This window comes from Balaenoptera borealis, assembly GCF_965194805.1.
Source record: "Balaenoptera borealis genome assembly, chromosome: 6".
NCBI lineage: Eukaryota > Metazoa > Chordata > Mammalia > Artiodactyla > Balaenopteridae > Balaenoptera > Balaenoptera borealis.
This window is the reverse complement of record NC_138863.1, coordinates 134,381,204-134,400,310: the sequence shown is the minus strand read 5'-3', so window position 1 is coordinate 134,400,310 and position 19,107 is coordinate 134,381,204. Positions and strand designations below refer to the sequence as shown.

Here is a 19,107-nt window from a genome sequence, read left to right as displayed (position 1 = left end):
CTTGCCCCAGTAACACAGCCCAGGACTGAGCCCAAAGCCCCGGCCCTGCATCCTTTGCGGGGCACTAGGATTTCTCTCAGTCGTGAAGATGACTTCCTTACCCTCAGGGTTTCCAAAGCTCTTTTGCCTGCAGCGTCTCATTTGATCCTCGAAACAACTCCGGGGGTCGGTAGGACCAACGATCAGGGGCTGCAGGAGAGGGAGACCCCATGGCTCACGTGGTTTCATTGAAGAGTTTAATGAAAGGACACCGTGCAGAGGTGTGGGCAGGACTAAGGGAACCAAGAGGGGACGTGAGGTGCCAGGGGTCAGCAGCAGTGGGCCTGACGGGTGACAGAGACTCTCTCCTTGGCCACACTGTGGTCGGGCTCCTCTGAGCCTCTTCTCGACTAGGCTCTGACCTTGGCCCCATCTGTCTTTGGCGTGCACGCCCAGCCTCAACAAGACTCCGGCCGTCGGTTACTGGGAATCCTCCCCGCTTGATGTCTGGTCGAGCTCCTCGTCCCCCACCTCTGATGTCTCATTCTGCCCTGCCCTCAGCAAGAAGGCTGTTCACTCAGTTTAGCAGGAAGTCTCGCCGCCTTGACGTCTCCTCTTAGTAGTCTTCCATACACTGCCGCCCTCACCCCGCTCCCTGGCTACGAATCCCCGTTTGTTCTTGTTGTATTTGAAGTGGAGCCCCAGCTCTCTACCCTATTGCAATACCTCTGTTGTAACAGTCTTTTTTTAAATTAATTTTTATTGGAGTACAGTTGATTTACAATGTTGTGTTAGTTTCTGCTGTACATACAGCAAAGTGAATCAGTTATACGTATACATATATCCACTCTTTTTTTAGATTTGTTACCCATATAGGTCATTACAGAATATTGAGTAGAGTTCCTTTTGCTATACAGTAGGTTCTTATTAGTTATCTATTTTATATATAGTAGTGTGTATAAGTCAATCCCAACTTCCCAATATATCCCTCCCTCCCCTTATCCCCTGGTAATCTGGATGTTTGTTTTCTACAGCCGTGACTCTACTTCTGTTTTGCAAATAAGTTCATTTGTACCCTCTTTTTAGATTCCACATATAAGCAATATCATATGGTATTTGTCTTTCTCTGTCAGACTTAACTTCACTTAGTATGATAATCTCTAGGTCCATCCATGCTGCTGCAAATGGCATTATTTCATTCCTTTTTATGGCTGAGTAATATGCCATTGTGTATATATACCACATCTTCTTTATCCATTCCTCTGTCTATGGACATTTAGGTTGCTTCCCTGTCCTGGCTATTATAACACTCTTGAATAAAGCCTCCCTTACCGTTTTAACAAGAGGCAGAATAATCTTCCTTTAACAAAGAGCAAAGAGAGAAAGCAGTGTCCCCCGAAGCTGGCAAGAGCTGCCCTTGGGAATGCAGCCCCTGTCACAACTGAGGCCTGGCAAGGGGTCAGGTTGGGATAAATACCCTGACCTCTCTTCTGCCCATGGAATCTCCTGGCGATGTCTTCCATCGGCTGGACCCAACCCAAAGCCAGAAACAAGGCAGACAGAGGGGGAAGAAACTGTCCACAGAGTTTAACCTCCTGCATGGAGAAGGTAGGGATGAGGCAAAAGGAGAATAACCCCACTTGGATATATCATTGTACCCATTTAACAGATGAAGAAGCCAAAGGTCCAGATCACACAGGACTGTCTGTACTGAAACGCTGGTCTTTTGATTCCCAGCCCTGAGTTGTCTCCATCACGCTTATACCCCTTACACCTGAATCTAGTGATGGACAATCAGAACAATGATTTACTATCCTTTCGAAGTCCTGGGGACTAACTGGGCTCGGCAGGCAGTTCTGGTTCGGGGTGTCTCACGTGGTCGCAGTCAGAGTCACCGTAAGACATGCTTGCTTGGATGGCTGGGGCTGGAGTGGCTGGGGTTCCTCGGTGTCCCCCTCTACCTCTGCGTGGATCTCTGCGTGCTCCCTCCACATGGTCCCAGCGTCAGGCAGCTTCAGGGTGCCTGGGCTTCTTTTTTTTTTTTAACTTATCTTTTATTTATTATTTATTTATGTATTTTTGACCACACTGTGTGGCATGTGGGATCTTAGTTCCCCGACAAGGGATCGATCCTGCAGCCCTTGCATTGGAAGCCCAGAGTCCTAACCACCGGACCACCGGGGAAGTCCCCTGCCTGGGCTTCTCACATCGTGGCTCTTGATCCCCAAGGTGCTTGTCCCAAGAGAGAGCAGGTGGACAGTGTACCGTCATTTATGACGCAGCCGCGGAGGTCATGCAGTGCTGCTTCCGCTGCTTTCTGTCGTCTAGACAATCACAGAAGCCGCCCCGGTTCAGCGCGAGGCAGGATAGATGCCGCCTCATGATGGGAGAGTAGGCAGATCCTGGAGGAGCACGTGAGACCCTAAGTACTGCTAGGTGGGATGTGGAAAGAAACTGTATGTCCACCCTCTAAATTCATTATAACCCCTATGAGCGACAGAGAGGGGCGTCTCTTTGATTTTGATGATTTTCTAGGTCTTCAGTTCTATCCCTTTCTCCAAGTTACACTGCAGAGGTGGAGTGGGGCATATAAACCTAAGTCATGACCACCTCAAACCCTAGAAGTCATGTTCTCACAACAATAACTTAAAAGTTACCCTGAAACTCTAATTCGAAAAGATATATGCACCCTAATGTTCATAGCAGCACTATTTACAGCAGCCAAGACGTGGAAGCAACCTAAGTGTCCATCGACAGAGGAATGGATAAAGAAGATGTGGTATATATAAACAATGGAATACTACTCAGCCATAAAAAAAGAATGAAATAATGCCATTTGCAGCAACATGGATGGACCTAGACATTATCATACTAAGTGAAGTAAGTCAGAAAGAGAAAGACAAATACCGTATGATATCATTTATATGTGGAATCTAAAATATGATACAAGTGAACTTATTTACAAAACAGAAACAGACCTACAGACATAGAAAACAACATAAGTTTACCAAAGGGGAAAGGGGGTGGAGGAAGGATAAATTAGGAGTTTGGGATTAGCAGATACAAACTACTATATATAAAATAGATAAACAACAAGGACCTACTGTATAGCATGGGAACTATACTCAATATTTTGTAATAACCTCTGATGGAAAAGAATCTAAAAAGAATATCTATCTATCTATATATTATATATCTGAATCAGTTTGCTGTACACCTGCAACTAACACAACATTGTAAATCAACTATACTTCAATGAAAAAAAATTTTTAAAGTTACCCTGAGGATGGGAGATCCCGTATTTGGTTCCAGGGTAACTTGTTCCCTAACTGTTTCATACAGATATTCTTATCACCCCTGTAAGGCAGAATGTAAGGCTAAATACTGAAGGGCACCAGAACATCACCCCAAATGTGCCACTTTGGCATAAGGATTCTTTTGAGCTAAAGGGAATTGAGAACCAGCAGACACAGGAAACGCTCTTCACCTCCCCAGAACTGCCCAAAAGTAAAATACAAAGGTGCCCTTTTGTAAAGGAAATTTCCATTTATAAGAAGTCTCTAGCAGGAAGAGAGCTACTCCTGAAGACGAGTCTTATCACCTGAGAGAGTCTTACCTGCACAGCGAGACAAACCTCATTCACCATCCAGCCACCCCTCCTTCCTAGCTCACCTCCCCACCCAGAAGCCCCGAAACCACTTTTCCTTTGTTTAGCCTAAGACGGTATATAAACCTCAATCATCTGGGGACTTCCCTGGTGCCCAGTGGTGAAGACTCCGCGCTCCCAAAGCAGGGGACCGGAGTTCGATCCCTGGTCAAGGAACTAGATCCCACATGCCGCAACTAAGACCCGGCGCAGCCAAATAAATAAATAAATATTTAAAAAAATAATAAATAAACCTCAATCATCTGGCTGCCTCCTGGACTCTGGTTTCCTTGTGAAAGTCCGTGCATAAGTGAGTAATTAAAACTGTTTTTTTCTCTTGTTAATCTGTCTTTTATCAGATTGATTCTCACAGGCTTCAGCCATTGAACCTGGGAGGGGAGAGGGAATAAGATTTCTCCTCCCCTACAATGCAAATCCCCACCCCCTACCAAAATGAAATATAAACATTTCCCTGGCATCAAAAGGGAAAGAGAGCTTTTCTTCTCTCCCTTTTCTTTCAACATTTCCTCTAGAAAACTTATAAATCCCATTTGTCTCTTCGAGATGTATGTAAATGTTTATAAAAGCTCAATAGCCTCTTGCCAGTTTTGCAACCCAGGAATGTCTTTCATGAAGGTCTTGGAACCATCTCTTTGCAATGTGAATGTCAAGGAGGATGGTGCCCTGTCTTCCTAATACTGTGAGAGTTTAGCCCAAGCACTTGGCTCCAAGTTGTAATTTCCTGCTTGTCAAAAAGATAGGAGAAGTTTTATTTTTCCTTTGGTAAAGACAATTAGCATATGCGCTATGGATTGTATCTGTCTGGCTTTATAAAAGGGTAAGACTTTGTCTTTGCCATGGGATTGCCAGTGATGTGCATCAGAGTCTGGTTATTAATGGTCACTCAATAATAAAACTGATTCATTCTTTTCTTCGTTTTGTAGAGAGGGGTCACGTGGTTGGCTGGAGATTTATTTTTAACTACTTCAACAAGAAATTAGGAGATATATATATATATATATTTTTTTTTTTTTCTTGGCCTGTTGTCAATAGCGATAAACACTTGTTAGAGAACTTAACTAAGCACATCCACTCAGTGCTTATTTACTGAGCAGCTACTCTGTTCCAGGTGCTGTGCCACACCAACAGAGGCCTGGGGAAATTGCCTGCACGAAGCCCATGGTGCTGATTGTACCCCCCTCCCAGGAGGCCGGGAAGGATGACTGAGGCTGGTGGTCAAGACTTCAGAAGTTTGCACAACCACACATTTAACAAACCTATTGGTTGGCTGAAGTAAGCAACTGCAGAATGTATGGTGGGTATCATAAACTGGGATAAATTCTATGGGAGTGTATACATACTAAAGGACCAGACTAAGCCTTGAGGGTTAATGTATTAGGCTGTCATGTCACTCATCATTTTTGTAGATAAATTACATTTGGATAGTGATGATTTTACAAGGTTCAACCTCCTAGGCGTGTGTTGGTTGTGTCTGGCCAACCGCCATTCCCTCTTCTTCTGCTACAAGGAGCTCCCTTGGCCATCCCCACTCGCAGACCACGTGGCTTGGGTGGGGCTTGCACCACCGGCAACCCAGGCGTGAGCATGTGACCCAGACCTGGGCAAGGAGAGTCGCCCCCACCAACTGACCACAGTGACTGCTTCAGCGATGGACACACGGCTGAAGCAGGGCCAATAGGAGTGGCACCAACAGAACCTACGTGATGGCATATTACGCAGAAGCTGGTAGCAAGATGGCAGCCTTTCAACGTTATGGAGAGACCCAAGGGACAAAGAAGCCATCCTCTGGCACCTGCACGCAGCTCTGGCGGACACCTCGATAGATAGGTAGGTAGGTAGATAGATACGTAGATAAATAGATAATTTTTATTACTTTATTTTATTTTTAAATGAAGTATAGTTGATTTACAGTGTTGTGTTAATTTCTGCTGTACAGCAAAGTGAATCAGTTATACATAGATATGTATTCTTTTTCATATTCTTTTCCATTGTGGATTATCACAGGGCATTGAAGAGAGTTCCCTCAGACTGATAGTTTTTAAACTTTTATTTTTTTAACTTTTGAATTCATTTCTGTCACTTGTAACAAAAAGAGCCCTGCATACACTATGGAAGCTTCCCAGGGCAGTGATGCTTGAGCTGCAGGGGCTGGTTTGGGGGCGGGGGGACGAAGAGAGTGCTAGGGGAGGGGTGTGGGGGGGTGAGGAGCTGGCCTGGGGGTCCAGCTCTAAGCCCCCTGAGCGACTGCACCAGTGAAACCTCACTGAACTTGCTCTGCCCCTTCAGCTACTCAATAAACCAAACAAAAAGGTCTGTTCTCCCCTGCGTGTGAGCTCCTCTGGGACTCAAGCTAATGTATTATTGATGAGCCATAAATGATGGGGCCGGCATGCTTTCCTATTCAGTGCTGAAGTGCAAAGGTGCACGCTGACGTTTGCATGAGGTTTTAGGGCTCGGGCTCACTGGTTACTGTGGCATGGGGGCTGGCTTTTTCAGGAAAGCAGATTTTACTTGACCTCTCTAACTTCCCTCCTCCATTTGTCAGCATCCTTTTAAACATTTGTATGAAATATTAGCATTAAAACGGATCAGATAAAAGAGAGCAAATAAAACCACATCTGAAAGACAGTGTTGCTAGTGCTGTCCAGGCCTTATCTTCACTGGACGGAGCAAAGGAAGGTCAGGTGCACGCTGGCCTCCCGGAGGCTCCCCGCGTTTTTGCCTACTAAGGCAGTTTGACTTGGCACACAGAAAAGAAGGTTGGCAGCAGACAAACTTGGATTCAGTTCCTAACTTCGTCATCAATTACTGTGACCCTGGGCAAGTTACTTTAGCCCTTTAAGCCTCGATTTCCTCATCTGTAAAGTAGGGAAAATGATACCAATCTTTCAGCATTGCATGAGGTTGAAAATAATCCAGTGCAATTAAATTATCTAGCGATACTAATTAAGATGCATGTGGTGGGACTTCCCTGGTGGCACAGTGGTTAAGAATCCGCCTGCTAATGCAGGGGACACGGGTTCGAGCCCTGGTCCGGGAAGATCCCACATGCCGTGGAGCAACTAAGCCCGTGTGCCACAACTACTGAGCCCATGTGCCACAACTACTGAAGCCTGCTTGCCTAGAGCCCGTGCTCTGCAACAAGAGAAGCCACTGCAATGAGAAGCCTGCACACCGCAACGAAGAGTAGCCCCCGCTCACTGCAACTAGAGAATGCCTGCACTCAGCAACAAAGACCCAACTCAGCCAAAAATAAATAAATAAATAAATTTTAAAAATTAAAAAAAATAAAAAGATGTGATACACACACAGACACACACACACACAATGGAATACTACTCAGCCATAAAAAAGAATGAAATAATGCCATTTGCAGCAACTCAGATGGACCTAGATATGATCATACTAAGTGACATAAGTCAGACAAAGACAAATATCATATGATTTCACTTATATGTGGAATCTAAAAATATGATACAAATGAACTTATTTACAAAACAGAAATAGACCCACAGACAGAAAACAAAATTATGGTTACCAAAGGAGCTAATGGGGGGTTGGGAGATAAATTAAGTGTTTGGGATTAACATATACACACTACTCTATATAAAATAGATAACCAACAAGGACCTACTGTATAGCACAGGGAACTCTACTCAATATCTTGAAATAACCTATAAGGGAAAAGAATCTGAAAAAGGATATATACGTATATATGAATTACTTTGCTATACACTTGAAACTAACACATTGCAAATTAACTATACTTCAATTTAAAAAAATTTTAAAAAGGAAATACAGCTTAAACCTGGCTCTCTCCTGGGATACTTGCCCTGTGAACCCAGCAACCACGTTGTGAAGAAGTCCAGGCCACTTGTTGGTATTTTGGGCAAGATCCTGGTTTACGCTTGCAGCTGGCAGCTTTAGTGTCAACTGCCTTCCAACAACTTCACCTCCCCGATTTCGGGTCTTCCAACTGAAGCCCCAGACTTTATGGAGCAGAAACAAGCCATCTCTGCTGTGCCCTGTCTGAACTCCTGTCCCACAGAAATCGTGACAGATAGTAAGTGCTTGCAGTTTTTTTTTAAAAATATTTTTTGACTATTTACTTATTTATTGGCCACACCACGTGGCATGTAGGATCTTAATTCCTGGACCAGGGATCGAACCCATGCCCCCTGCAGTGGAAGTGCAGAGTCTTAACTACTAGACCATGATGGAATTCCCTGTAGTTGTTTCAAGTCACTAAGTTTTGGGGTAATTTGTTATGGAGCAATACATGATGAAAACAACATAAAATTTTTTTAAATTCTGCCAGGCAAAAACCATTAACAGCAAAGTCAAATGACAAGTGCTGGAAAAATTTTTGCAACACTTATCAAGGAATGAAAGACAAATTCCCTGATATATAAAGAGCTTCAACAAGTCAACAAGAAAAAGATCAAGAACCCAATGGAAAAATGAGTAAGGGACATGGATTACAGAAAAGGAAACACAGGGCTTCCCTGGTGGCGCAGTGGTTGAGAATCTGCCTGCCAATGCAGGGGACACGGGTTCGAGCCCTGGTCTGGGAAGATCCCACATGCTGCGGAGCAACTGAGCCCGTGAGCCACAACTACTGAGCCTGCGCGTCTGGAGCCTGTGCTCCGCAACAAGAGAGGCCGCGATAGTGAGAGGCCCGCGCACTGCGATGAAGAGTGGCCCCCACTGGCCACAACTAGAGAAAGCCCTCGCACAGAAACGAAGACCCAACACAGCCATAAATAAATTAAAAAATAATAATAATAATAATAATAATAAAATATATATATAAAAAAAAAAAAAAAAAAAGAAAAGGAAACACAAATGTCTCCTAAACATGTGAAAACGTGCTCACATTCACTGATCATTAGAGAGATACAACATCAAACCAAACTGAAATACCATTTTTCACCTATCAGATTGGCAAAAGTATGAATGTTTTGTAATATATTCTGTTAGTGAGGCTGTAAGAAAACAAATGACCTCATACTTTGCAAGTAGGAGCAAAAATTAATGCAAAGCCCATGATGGGTGACCCAACAATAGTTATCAATAGGACAGAGGCACAGACCCTTTGGCCTAGCACTTCTACTTCAGGGACGTTTCCTACAGATATACTCACATGTACGTGAATGAATATATGCAAAAGTTTGTAGAAATGATATATGCATTGTATAAATCATTACAACACTTTTTTTTTTTTTTGGCTGCATTGGGTCTTTGTTGCTGCGCACAGGCTTTCTCTAGTTGTGGTGAACGGGGGCTACTCTTTGTTGCGGTGCGCGGGCTTCTCATTGCGGTGGCTTCTCTTGTTGCGGAGCACAAGCTGTAGGCGAGCAGGCTTCAGTAGTTGTGGCATGTGGGCTCAGTAGTTGTGGCTCGCGGGCTCTAGAGCACAGGCTCAGTAGCTGTGGCACACAGGCTTCGTTGCTCCGCGGCACGTGGGATCCTCCCGGACCAGGACTCAAACCCATGTCCCCTGCATTGGCAGGTGGGTGCTTCACCTCTGCACCACCAGGGAAATCCTACAACATTGTTTATGATGGTGAAAGATCAGGAACAACCTACATATCCAACAATAGGGGACAGGTTACATAAAATACTGAATATACACAGCCATAAAAAAAGAATGAGGAGGTACCTTATGTACAGATATGGAATGATTGTTACGGAACGGTCCATTCGCCGGACACACAGCAAGCCAACCACTAGACGCCAAGGTTTACAGCAGAGAAAGAGTTTATTCACAAGGCAGCCAAGTGAGGAGATGGGAGAATCAGTCTCAGATCCACCTCCCCAAAGGCAAGGGGCTTGGGATATTTATGGGGTAAGCAGGGTGGTCTTAGGCGTGAGGAAAGGGGATTGGAGGTAGAGGAAAGGTGAGGTAATCGCTGTTCTGTGCAGGTGCATCTCGGATACCTGCTTCTGGATATTCAAAATGGAGGCACTGACCATGATTGGGGGGTGGGGTTTTCCAGTCCTCTGAGGTCAACAGGCCATCCATAGGGCATCTGCACAGGCCCAGTTTTAGGGTCTGTGGTCTCAACCAGCCCCAGCTGGCTCACACAGGGCAGGAACTGAAAGGTCTTGTAAAATAAGTGGGCTGAGTGAGGCTGGGAAGATATGCAATTAAAGAGAGAGAGAGAGAAAGGAAGGGAGGGAAGGAGGGAGGGAGGAAAGAAACTAAAGCAAACGTCATCACTGAAGGCTGTTGACGATGAAGACAGAAGCAAAGTGCTTTACGAGCTGTGCCCTTAGCTACTGTTCTGTAAGACAAGTTCAAGAATTTCTATTAGTTATCAGCTCCTGTGGACTCTGTGGGGCACAGTTTCATGGTCACTCAGATTTACTGTGAGTGGAAAAAAGAGGAGACAGAAGAGTGAGCAATTCGGCTTTTAAATAGGGGATGAACTGCTTACAAATAGAACCATACATATAATTGCTTGTGTATGCATAGCATATGCCTGGAAAGATAAATAAGAATCTGGCAACATGTGTTACCTCTAGGAAAGGGAACCTGGTGGCTTATGGACAGGGGTATGGGGGAGATTTTTTTACTTTTTGAATTTTGAACCATATGAATATATTGCCTATATTTCAAACACATATGTGTGTGTGTTCTAAATATATATGTGTGTGTGTATATGTGTGTGTGTATATATATGTGTGTGTGTATACGTGTGTGTGTATATATGTGTGTGTGTGTATATATGTGTGTATATGTGTGTGTATATATGTGTGTGTGTTCTAAATATATATATATTGTGTGTATATATATGTGTGTGTTTGTGTATATATATGTGTATGTGTATATATATATGTGTGTGTATGTATATGTGTGTGTATGTATATGTGTGTGTATGTATATGTGTGTGTATATGTGTGTATATATGTGTGTGTGTATATGTGTGTGTATATGTGTGTATATGTGTGTGTATATGTGTGTGTGTGTATATGTGTGTGTATTTGTGTGTGTGTATATATGTGTGTGTATATATACGTGTGTGTATATGTGTGTGTGTATGTGTGTGTATGTGTGTGTATATATATGTGTGTGTGCATGTATATATATGTGTGTGTATATGTGTGTATGTGTGTGTGTATGTATATATGTGTGTGTATATATGTGTGTGTATATATGTGTGTGTATATATATGTGTGTGCATGTATATATATGTGTGTGTGTATGTGTGTGTGTATATATGTGTGTATGTGTATATATGTGTGTGTGTATATATATATGTGTGTGTGTTCTAAATATATATATGTGTGTGTATGTATATTGTGTGTGTATATATGTGTGTGTGTATATATATATGTGTGTGTATGTATATGTGTGTGTGTATATATATATGTGTGTGTATGTATATATGTGTGTGTATATATGTGTGTGTGTGTATATATGTGTGTGTATGTATATATGTGTGTGTGTATATATGTGTGTGTGTATATATATGTGTGTGTATATATGTGTGTGTGTGTTCTAAATGTATATATGTGTGTGTATATATGTGTGTGTGTATTATATATAGTGTATATATATGTGTGTTTGTGTGTATATATATGTGTGTTTGTGTATATATATGTGTGTGTATATATATACTGTGTGTATATATATGTGTGTTTGTGTATATATGTGTGTGTGTATGTGTATATATGTGTGTGTGTGTATGTATATATGTATATATACATATATATATAAGTTTAGGACTCTCTTGGCATAATTCATTAATGACTTAATTCTCTGAATATTTTGGAGGTCCCACCACGTGCCAGGCAGTGTGCAAGGTGATGAGTATATGGTGGTGAGCAAGTCAAACTTCACTGAGCTTATGGTCTAGGAAGACAGACGTCAAAGAGGTAAAGCCATCAGTCTAGAATCACGCACTGCGAAAAATGCAATGAAGGAAAAGAACCTGGGGCTGGGAGAGAGGATGATGGGGTAGGACATGATTTAGCTAGGGAAGCCAGGAAAAGCCCCTCTAAGGAAGGGATCCTTAGGCTGAGTAGGACTTAGCCAAGTTTTCCATTATTCATTGCTGCAGCTAGATGTATCCCAGAGCTTGCAGGCTTGAAACAACAACCATTTTATTCGATTGCATGAATTTTGGGGTCAGAAATTCTGGCAGGACTGGACTGGGCAGTTAAAGTAGTCCCAGACCCACCCAGATTCAAAGGGAGGGCACAGGGTCCCCACCTCTCATGGGAGAGTGTCAGAAAACCTTCAGCCAGCTTTAACTCACCACACCAGGCAAAGGGCTGTGGGGGGAGAACAGTGGAGCCGGGGGTGAGGGAGAAGGTGGAGAGAGGAGCCAGCAGTCAGGTCCTGCAGAGCCTTGAATGCTATGTTAAGGATTTTGAATTTTATTTTCTGCACAATGTGAAGCCACCGAGGAGTTTCAGGCAAGGAAATTCACCGCTCCCCCGTGCATCAGCTTCCGCGCCTCTTGTCACACCCATCTCATTGCATTAGTTTGGCAGAGGCGGGGATACCCTTGTATTCCGCTCACTGCAAACGCTAAGTGAAATAAATGTGAAATACGTAAATGAATTGATTAAATAATTGATGATCTAGAACAGCTGGAATTGTACGGCATCAGTTCAGTCATTTCCAAACTTTAATGTGTCCATGAATCTCCTGGGGAGGGGGGTCTTATTAAAATGCAGTTTGTGATTTGGGCGTTCTGAGGTGACCTGAAATTCTGCATTTCTAACAAGCCTCTGTGCTACCACTTTTGAGTAGTGAGTGTTTAGAAATCATTGTATGTCAGAATGTTTTCAGCTGAAAGAAAGAGGTCATGGGATTTGGGTACCAAACAATCAGAGTTGAGATGACATCATCCAGGTGGAGTCTCCTTCCTGCTCTGCTATCCTCACCACCGCCACCCTCACCATAGCACTAGGGCCCCTCAGTGCCTCTGGGGGCTGCTGCACTTTCAAGGAATCACTTCTGGATACTACACTGTCCAGAAAGAGAAAGATACTGTATGTCTCTTTCTTAGGAGAAAGGAAGCCTTTTTCCAGGGTCCCCCGGCAGCCTTACCCTAATGTCTCTGTGGCCAGAATTGAGTTGCATACTCAACCATAAATCAGTCGTGGGCAAGAAGATTGGGAATTCGATGATTGGTATAGACTAATCAGAATCTAAGTGGGGTCTACGGAACTGGGGATTAGGGAGAAATCTTAGCAAAGCTGCGGTTCTGTTTGTAAGAAAGTGGAAGCAGATGACCAACAGCGAACACTACACAATAATATGCAATTTGCTTAATTGATTGTACAGAGACCTACATGTTATATGTATATCCCTATCTATCTATCTTTACATATAAAATAGGGAATTTGGCAAATTTATTTAAAAACTTAAGGGAAAATCAGGGAATTCCCTGGTGGTCCAGTGGTTAGGACTCTGCGTTACCACTGCTGAGGGCCCAGGTTCGATCCCTGGTCCGGAAACTAAGATCTTGCAAGCTTCGAGGCGTCGCCAAAAAAACAAAAAACCAAAACAAAACAAAAAACTTAAGGGAAAATTTTAAAACGTTACCCAATACCCCTTAAAAAGTGTATGGAGATAAGCATTTGATGATTTGATCTCAGGTGGAAAGGTCCAGGAATATGGGAAACATAATACTTGTTCTGAAATCTACATCCTTGTTGGGGCAACAAAACAGAAAAGTAAAAAGCAATCTACTATATAAGCAAGTGAATTAATTTTTTTGCCCACTTGACCAACAGTTACTGGGTACTCACTCTGATCAAAGAACTGTGCCAACGGCTGTGGGAGATGCAAAGAGAAGGCACGGTCTCCTCCTCCTAAGAATTCTGCAGCTTCAAACACACACATAATGATGGGTTTGGCATATAAAAAGTGCCCCAAAAATGACAGAACAAAGTGGATGGGAGCCCAGAGGAAGGAAACACTCCTTCTGGTCTGGATGGTTAAGGAGCAGGTAGAGGATACACCATCTCTAGTGATACCCTTGAAAGATGGGGAGATTTTTAATCAGGGGTGATGGTAGGGAGAAGGGAGGCGCTGGAAAATGGGAAGATGGGAAAAATGAGCATTCCAGGGTGGGGGGAGGGGGGAGGGGCACAAAAGCACATGCAACACAAGTGATGTGGGTTTGGGAAAGGTAGGTAGCCTTATTGGATTCCTACGATAATCTCTTATCAACATGAAGCCATAAATAACATCAAGTAAGTGCCAAGTCATACAAGGAGGGAGCAAGACATGGACAACTCCTAGGAAGAGAGACCTGAGCTGTCTGTGTAAGGAAAAATGTCCATGCGTGAGCAGGGTGGAGTAAACAGGGCAAGAGGTCTGGGGAGCTGGCCCAGTTTCATGGTTTATAACCCCTAAATACCATTATTAAACAGAAACAGTTTCTTCAATGAATAAATTGCAACAACAACAAAAAGACATGGAGAGAGAATCTATTGATGAAGAGACCTAAAGGACATATCAATCTATTGTAATGTGTGGATTCTATTTGAATTGTGATTCAAAGTGTCAAACTAAAAAAATATTTTATGACGTTTATGAGACAATTGAGTACCCAGTATTTGAAGATGTTAAGAAATTATTGTAATGTTTTAGGTACTGATTGTGGTTATATTTTTAAAACGAGGCCTTTTCTTTTGGACGTATATTCTGAAATATCTATGGTTGATACGATGTCTGGGATTTCAGACATCAAAAAAATGCAGGGAGTAGAGGAAAGGTAAAGATGAAACAAGATTGGCCATGATTTGATAATTGTTGCGGGTTGGTGTTGAACGTTCATCATACTATTCTGCCTGTATATGTTTGAAATTTGTCATAATAGAAAGTGTATATGTTTGAAATTTGTCATAATAGAAAGTGTATATGTTTAAAATTTGTATATGTTTGAAATTTGTCATAATAGAAAGTGTAAAGTGAACTATATTACAGTAGGATGTCTAGGACTGAATGTCCCTCGGGGAAGCTCCACCCACTGAGCCTGGTAAGCCCCGCCCTTCGGCCCCGCCCCCTTCGGCCCCGCCCCGTCAGCTTCAGCACCACACCCTTAAGCCCCGCCCGTTTCAGCCCAGCTCTCCCGCCGTCTGCTCTCAGGGTATCCAGTTTATGGTGTGTTCCGACTTCCTCGTGTCCGCTCGGAATTCTTTGTCCTCAGACCCTATAAGTCGCTCTCTTTGTTCTTCCCCAGGCCGGAGAGACTGCTCCGAGTCCCCAGAACTGACCCGCGGCCTCCAGACCTCCAGCAGCGGCCGCCCGGGTCCCCCCACGTCCCAGGGGAGTTTGGTCGCGTCCGGTCGTGACCCAGGGAGCGCGTCCGCGTCGTCATGGCGACGCTCGGGGAAGGTGGCGGCGCCCGCGGAATCCCGCCCAGGAACCCGCTCCGGGGTGAGCGGCCTGGGACCTGGGGCCGTGGAGGCAGCCTGAACCCCGGACGGGTGTCCAGCCGCAAGTCAGCCTGGGTGGGGGGCGGAGGAGAGCCCGGGCCCAAAGGGTTAAATGAGGATGCGGGTGGCGCGTGGGTCTGGGTTCGACCCTGCTCTGGAGTAAAGGGGTGCTGAGGGGAGCAGGCGTTTGTCAAGGGTGAGAGGCCCTGCTCCGTAGAGCATGGGGCCGCGAAACCGAGGATGCCTGGGGGTGTGGGGAGGTGGGGGGAAGGGGGACAGCTCACCTTGGGGGTGAGTGACCTGGGATGGGAGCTTGGGTGACAACGGTTTAGCTATTGTGTCTCCCTGAAGTACAGGCAGGGAATGTGAGGGGAGGGGGCTGGAGAGTGAACCGGGGCGGGTGTTGAAGGGGTGGAGGGGAAGGAGTTGGGCGAGGTGAATCTTCAGCCATGCTGGCGAGAGGGGATGGGCCGAGAGTGGAAAGGAGAACGTTCCTTCAGAAAGTGATTGTTAAACACCTCTTCAGTGTGGTCAGTGTATTTTGCTTGATGCTGTACTCTTTGGGGAATCTAAAGCTATGAGCCTTCTCAAAACAAAAAACAAAAGAACACACGTAAAGATCTACACGTGACTTTACGTCAATCTCAGGGGCTTCACAGAGCAGCCCCCAAGCTTAGAGACGCAGCTGTGGGAGATATAAAGATGTGTGGGATTTGTAAAGTGCCATCACAAGGCAATACATTATTAATGCCAGAAGTAGTGTAGGCAGCAATTGCTAAAGAACGTTAAGGGGCATTGGGATCAGTGTGAACTTTATGAAGGCAAGCCTGGCAAAGGGTGTGACGGAACCGGGGCCCTCGGTCCTAGGACAGAGCTCCTAGGAAAGCGCCCAGTGGCGGGGGAGGAGGTCTATGGCTCTCCACCTCCTCTCCCCAGAGAGGGGCCCAGGAAGGTGGCTCAAAAATGCCAGTGTCTCCCAGTGTTGAAGGGTTTCATGGTCATATCCATCTAAGAAACTGATTCGGAGAAATCTCAGAAAGAAAAGCCCTGTTTAACTGCTGACTTCAACATTTGCCAAACTTCATCACCTGTGAGAGCCTCAGGAAGCATCAGGGCTACATTTTGGGAAAAGCTCTTGGGGAGAATTAAGGACCACGGAAGGGTTTTGAGCAATGGCACGGCACTGGGTGCAGCGTGTGACGTGTGACGCAAGATGAGTGGGACGGCCTGCGTGGGGACGGAGCGGAGCGGCGGGAGAGAGGAGAGGCGGGGGGGCCCTGAGCCGCAGTAAACCACGCAGTGACAAGAAGTACATTTGTCAAGGGTTGAGGAAAAACAGTGTGTGGTTTCCTGTGGATGATTATACGACTACTGTTTTCTTCCCAGGAAATGACCTTTGGCTCTAAAAAGAAGGCTCCATTTTTCATGATAAAATGGCAGCGGTGCAAACCCCCAGCAGAGAAGTAAAGAATGCTAAAGAACCATTTCATGATGCATCGCCCCTCCTTTTAAGGAGCCTAGTGGAGGAACCCAAGAAACCAAAAGAAGTACCTAATCACCTCCTGGAATCAAGTAGGTGGTTAGGAAACAGATACGCTTTACAACTCACGTCTTCCCAGAGGATCCAAAGTCCAGAAAGCATAATGGAATGTTGGGTGCTGATTTCTCTGTACGGTTTTACAGGCTGGTAATAGTGTTCATCATTAAGAACAATGGTTCCGTTTAGATCCATCCACTTCACTGGTAGACTTTATTTTTTTAATATTTATTTATTTTACTTATTCATTTTTTTGGCTGCGTCAGGTCTTAGTTGCAGCACATGGGATCTTCCGTTGCAGCGCAGGCTCTTCGTTGTGGTGCTCGGGCTTCTCTCTAGTTGTGGCGCTTGGGCTCCAGAGCGCGTGAGGTCTGTAGTTTGCGACACGCGGGCTCTCTCGTTGAGGCGCGTGAGCTCTGTAGTTGTGGCGCGCGGGCTCAGTTGCCCGGCTACATGGGGGATCTTGGTTCCCTCGACCAGAGATCAAACCCGCTTCCCCTGCGTGGGAGCGTGGAGTCTTATCCACTGGACGGCCAGGGAAGTCCTGTAACTGGTAGACTTTTGTGGTGGAAATTGGTCGCCAAGTTCTGCCACCTCCACTTCCTCAAATATCTTTCCTCTGTCTCCCCACTTCATGCTCAGCAGGTCACCAGGACTATTGCAGGGCCCTCCTCCCTGGCCACACTCTTCACAGCCCTGGCATTGTCCTTCCTAGAATCCATGCTGGCTCCTGCCCCCGTCCTGTTTGGATGCTCTCAGGGGATCCCCTTGTGCGCAGTTCCTTTGCTTGGCATTTGGCCCCCTTTGCCGTCGATCTGGACCTGCCCACCCAGGGCCCCTCCAGTCCCCCAGCTCCGGCCACGCCTGTTACTCCTGCTCCTTCAAGAACACTTGCATTTTACACCTTCTTGCCTTTGCCCACGCACATCCCTTAGCCTGGAAAACCTGTTAAATCCTATAGCTGTTATGCAGAAGGCTACTCATTTTGCCTACAGTCTTCTCACTGAATCCATCATATCACCATGATACCGTCTATTTCCATTTTACTGCTGGGGAAGCTGAGGTGGCCCAGCTAAGCGGAGAGGTGGTGTTCAGCTGTTGCAGCCCGGTATCCAGCTTCCTACGTCCCACTAGCTTGCTTCCCACTTGCCATTCAAGGCCCATCACGAATGCTGGAAATGCAGCATTTGCTGTGGCTCTGTTGTCACTGAAGAACACACTGAGTGCGAGTTAGTATACTTGACTATTTCTGGGCATTAACAGAAAAATGCCCATTTTACATCTATTTTGTGGCCCTACAAACAAAATCTTCAGCATTAAAAAAAATTACCACGGGACTTCCCTGGTGGTCCAGTGGGTAAGACCGCACGCTCCCAATGCAGGGGGCCCGGGTTTGATCCCTGGTCGGGGAACTAGATCCCGCATGCATGCCGCAACTAAGAAGCCCACATGCCACATGTAAGACCTGGTGCAGCCAAAATAAATATAAATAAATAAATTTTTAAAAAGTTACCAAGTAATGTTCAATACTTACAAGTAATTACCAATACTTAAAAATTTACCAAATAAACTACGGAGATCATAATCCCCCTGAGACACCACCCTCACCCCAGTCCAGCCCTTCAGTTTGGCCCACAGTTGATGACAGTGACCATTCACCCACGGAGGAGAAAAACACCAAACGTTTCACACCCACTGTAGATGGGTACGAAACACGGCAGGCGAAGGGTGGGGTCAGGGTGTCTGTGACTCACAAGATTTAGCTATAGCCAAAGGGGAAAGGTTGTCATTTGTAGGAAACTGGACAGGGCATTCATACCGCAGGAGGCAGTTTACTGGTCGGAACCAGGCCTGGGCTTGATTTTTACAAAATGGAAAGAATGGAGGGTTATAAACAAATGCCTGGCGTGAAGCCCGGAAGGCACGGCAAGGCTTGTGACCCAGTGTCTTCTCCACACATCTCAGTTCCTGCTGCATGAAGAGCCGGGACAAGTTCTGTAGACCTGGACTCTTCTGTGAGCTCAGCTGTCCTAACCTTGTTCTCAAAACTGGGAGCAAAAAAAGACACTCACATGACAAGAGCAGTTTGAGACTTTACCGTCCAGAGGCATACTTTTTCAGAGCCTTAGGATTACTCTGTATTGCACTGTAATTCAGTTCAGAGGAAGTCAAATAATAGCAGTTAAATACACAGTAATAAAATTAAACCCTTGGTGTTTGGATTCTTTGAAGTGGATATTCATTACATAATAAGCAATTGCAGTGTTATACAGAGAAAACACAGGGTGTGTGCTCTTCACAAGCTTGTGTTATTATGAAGACTTGTATAAAATGTGTACAGAGCAAGTTATTTTAATAGATAATAAACAATAAATGTGAATTCGTATTATGATGATAATATCTCCCAAGTGATGTGTAAGAATAGAGGGAGAAGCAGTTCAGTTCATGTGGAACAATCATTAATCTTGTTGACCGCTGTATCCTCTGTCTGAAACTTTCGTATGCTTAAAATACCCTAGAT

General features: G+C 44.9%; 1 protein-coding gene across 6 annotated transcripts in view; it reads left to right on the top strand.

Moving 5' to 3' along the window:
* The first annotated feature begins 14,500 nt into the window (after nucleotides 1-14,500).
* The window catches only part of CFAP221 (cilia and flagella associated protein 221), a 79,645-nt gene continuing 75,038 nt past the window's right edge, over nucleotides 14,501-19,107 (top strand). For 2 of the 6 annotated variants that reach the window (XM_082395877.1, XM_082395872.1), the window contains exons 1-2: nucleotides 14,501-15,050; nucleotides 16,436-16,621. In XM_082395877.1, the coding sequence (XP_082252003.1) occupies nucleotides 16,483-16,621 (139 nt within the window). In that variant the 5' untranslated portion in view covers nucleotides 14,501-15,050; nucleotides 16,436-16,482. The other 4 variants (XM_082395873.1, XM_082395874.1, XM_082395875.1 and 1 more) reach the window with 4 other exon arrangements.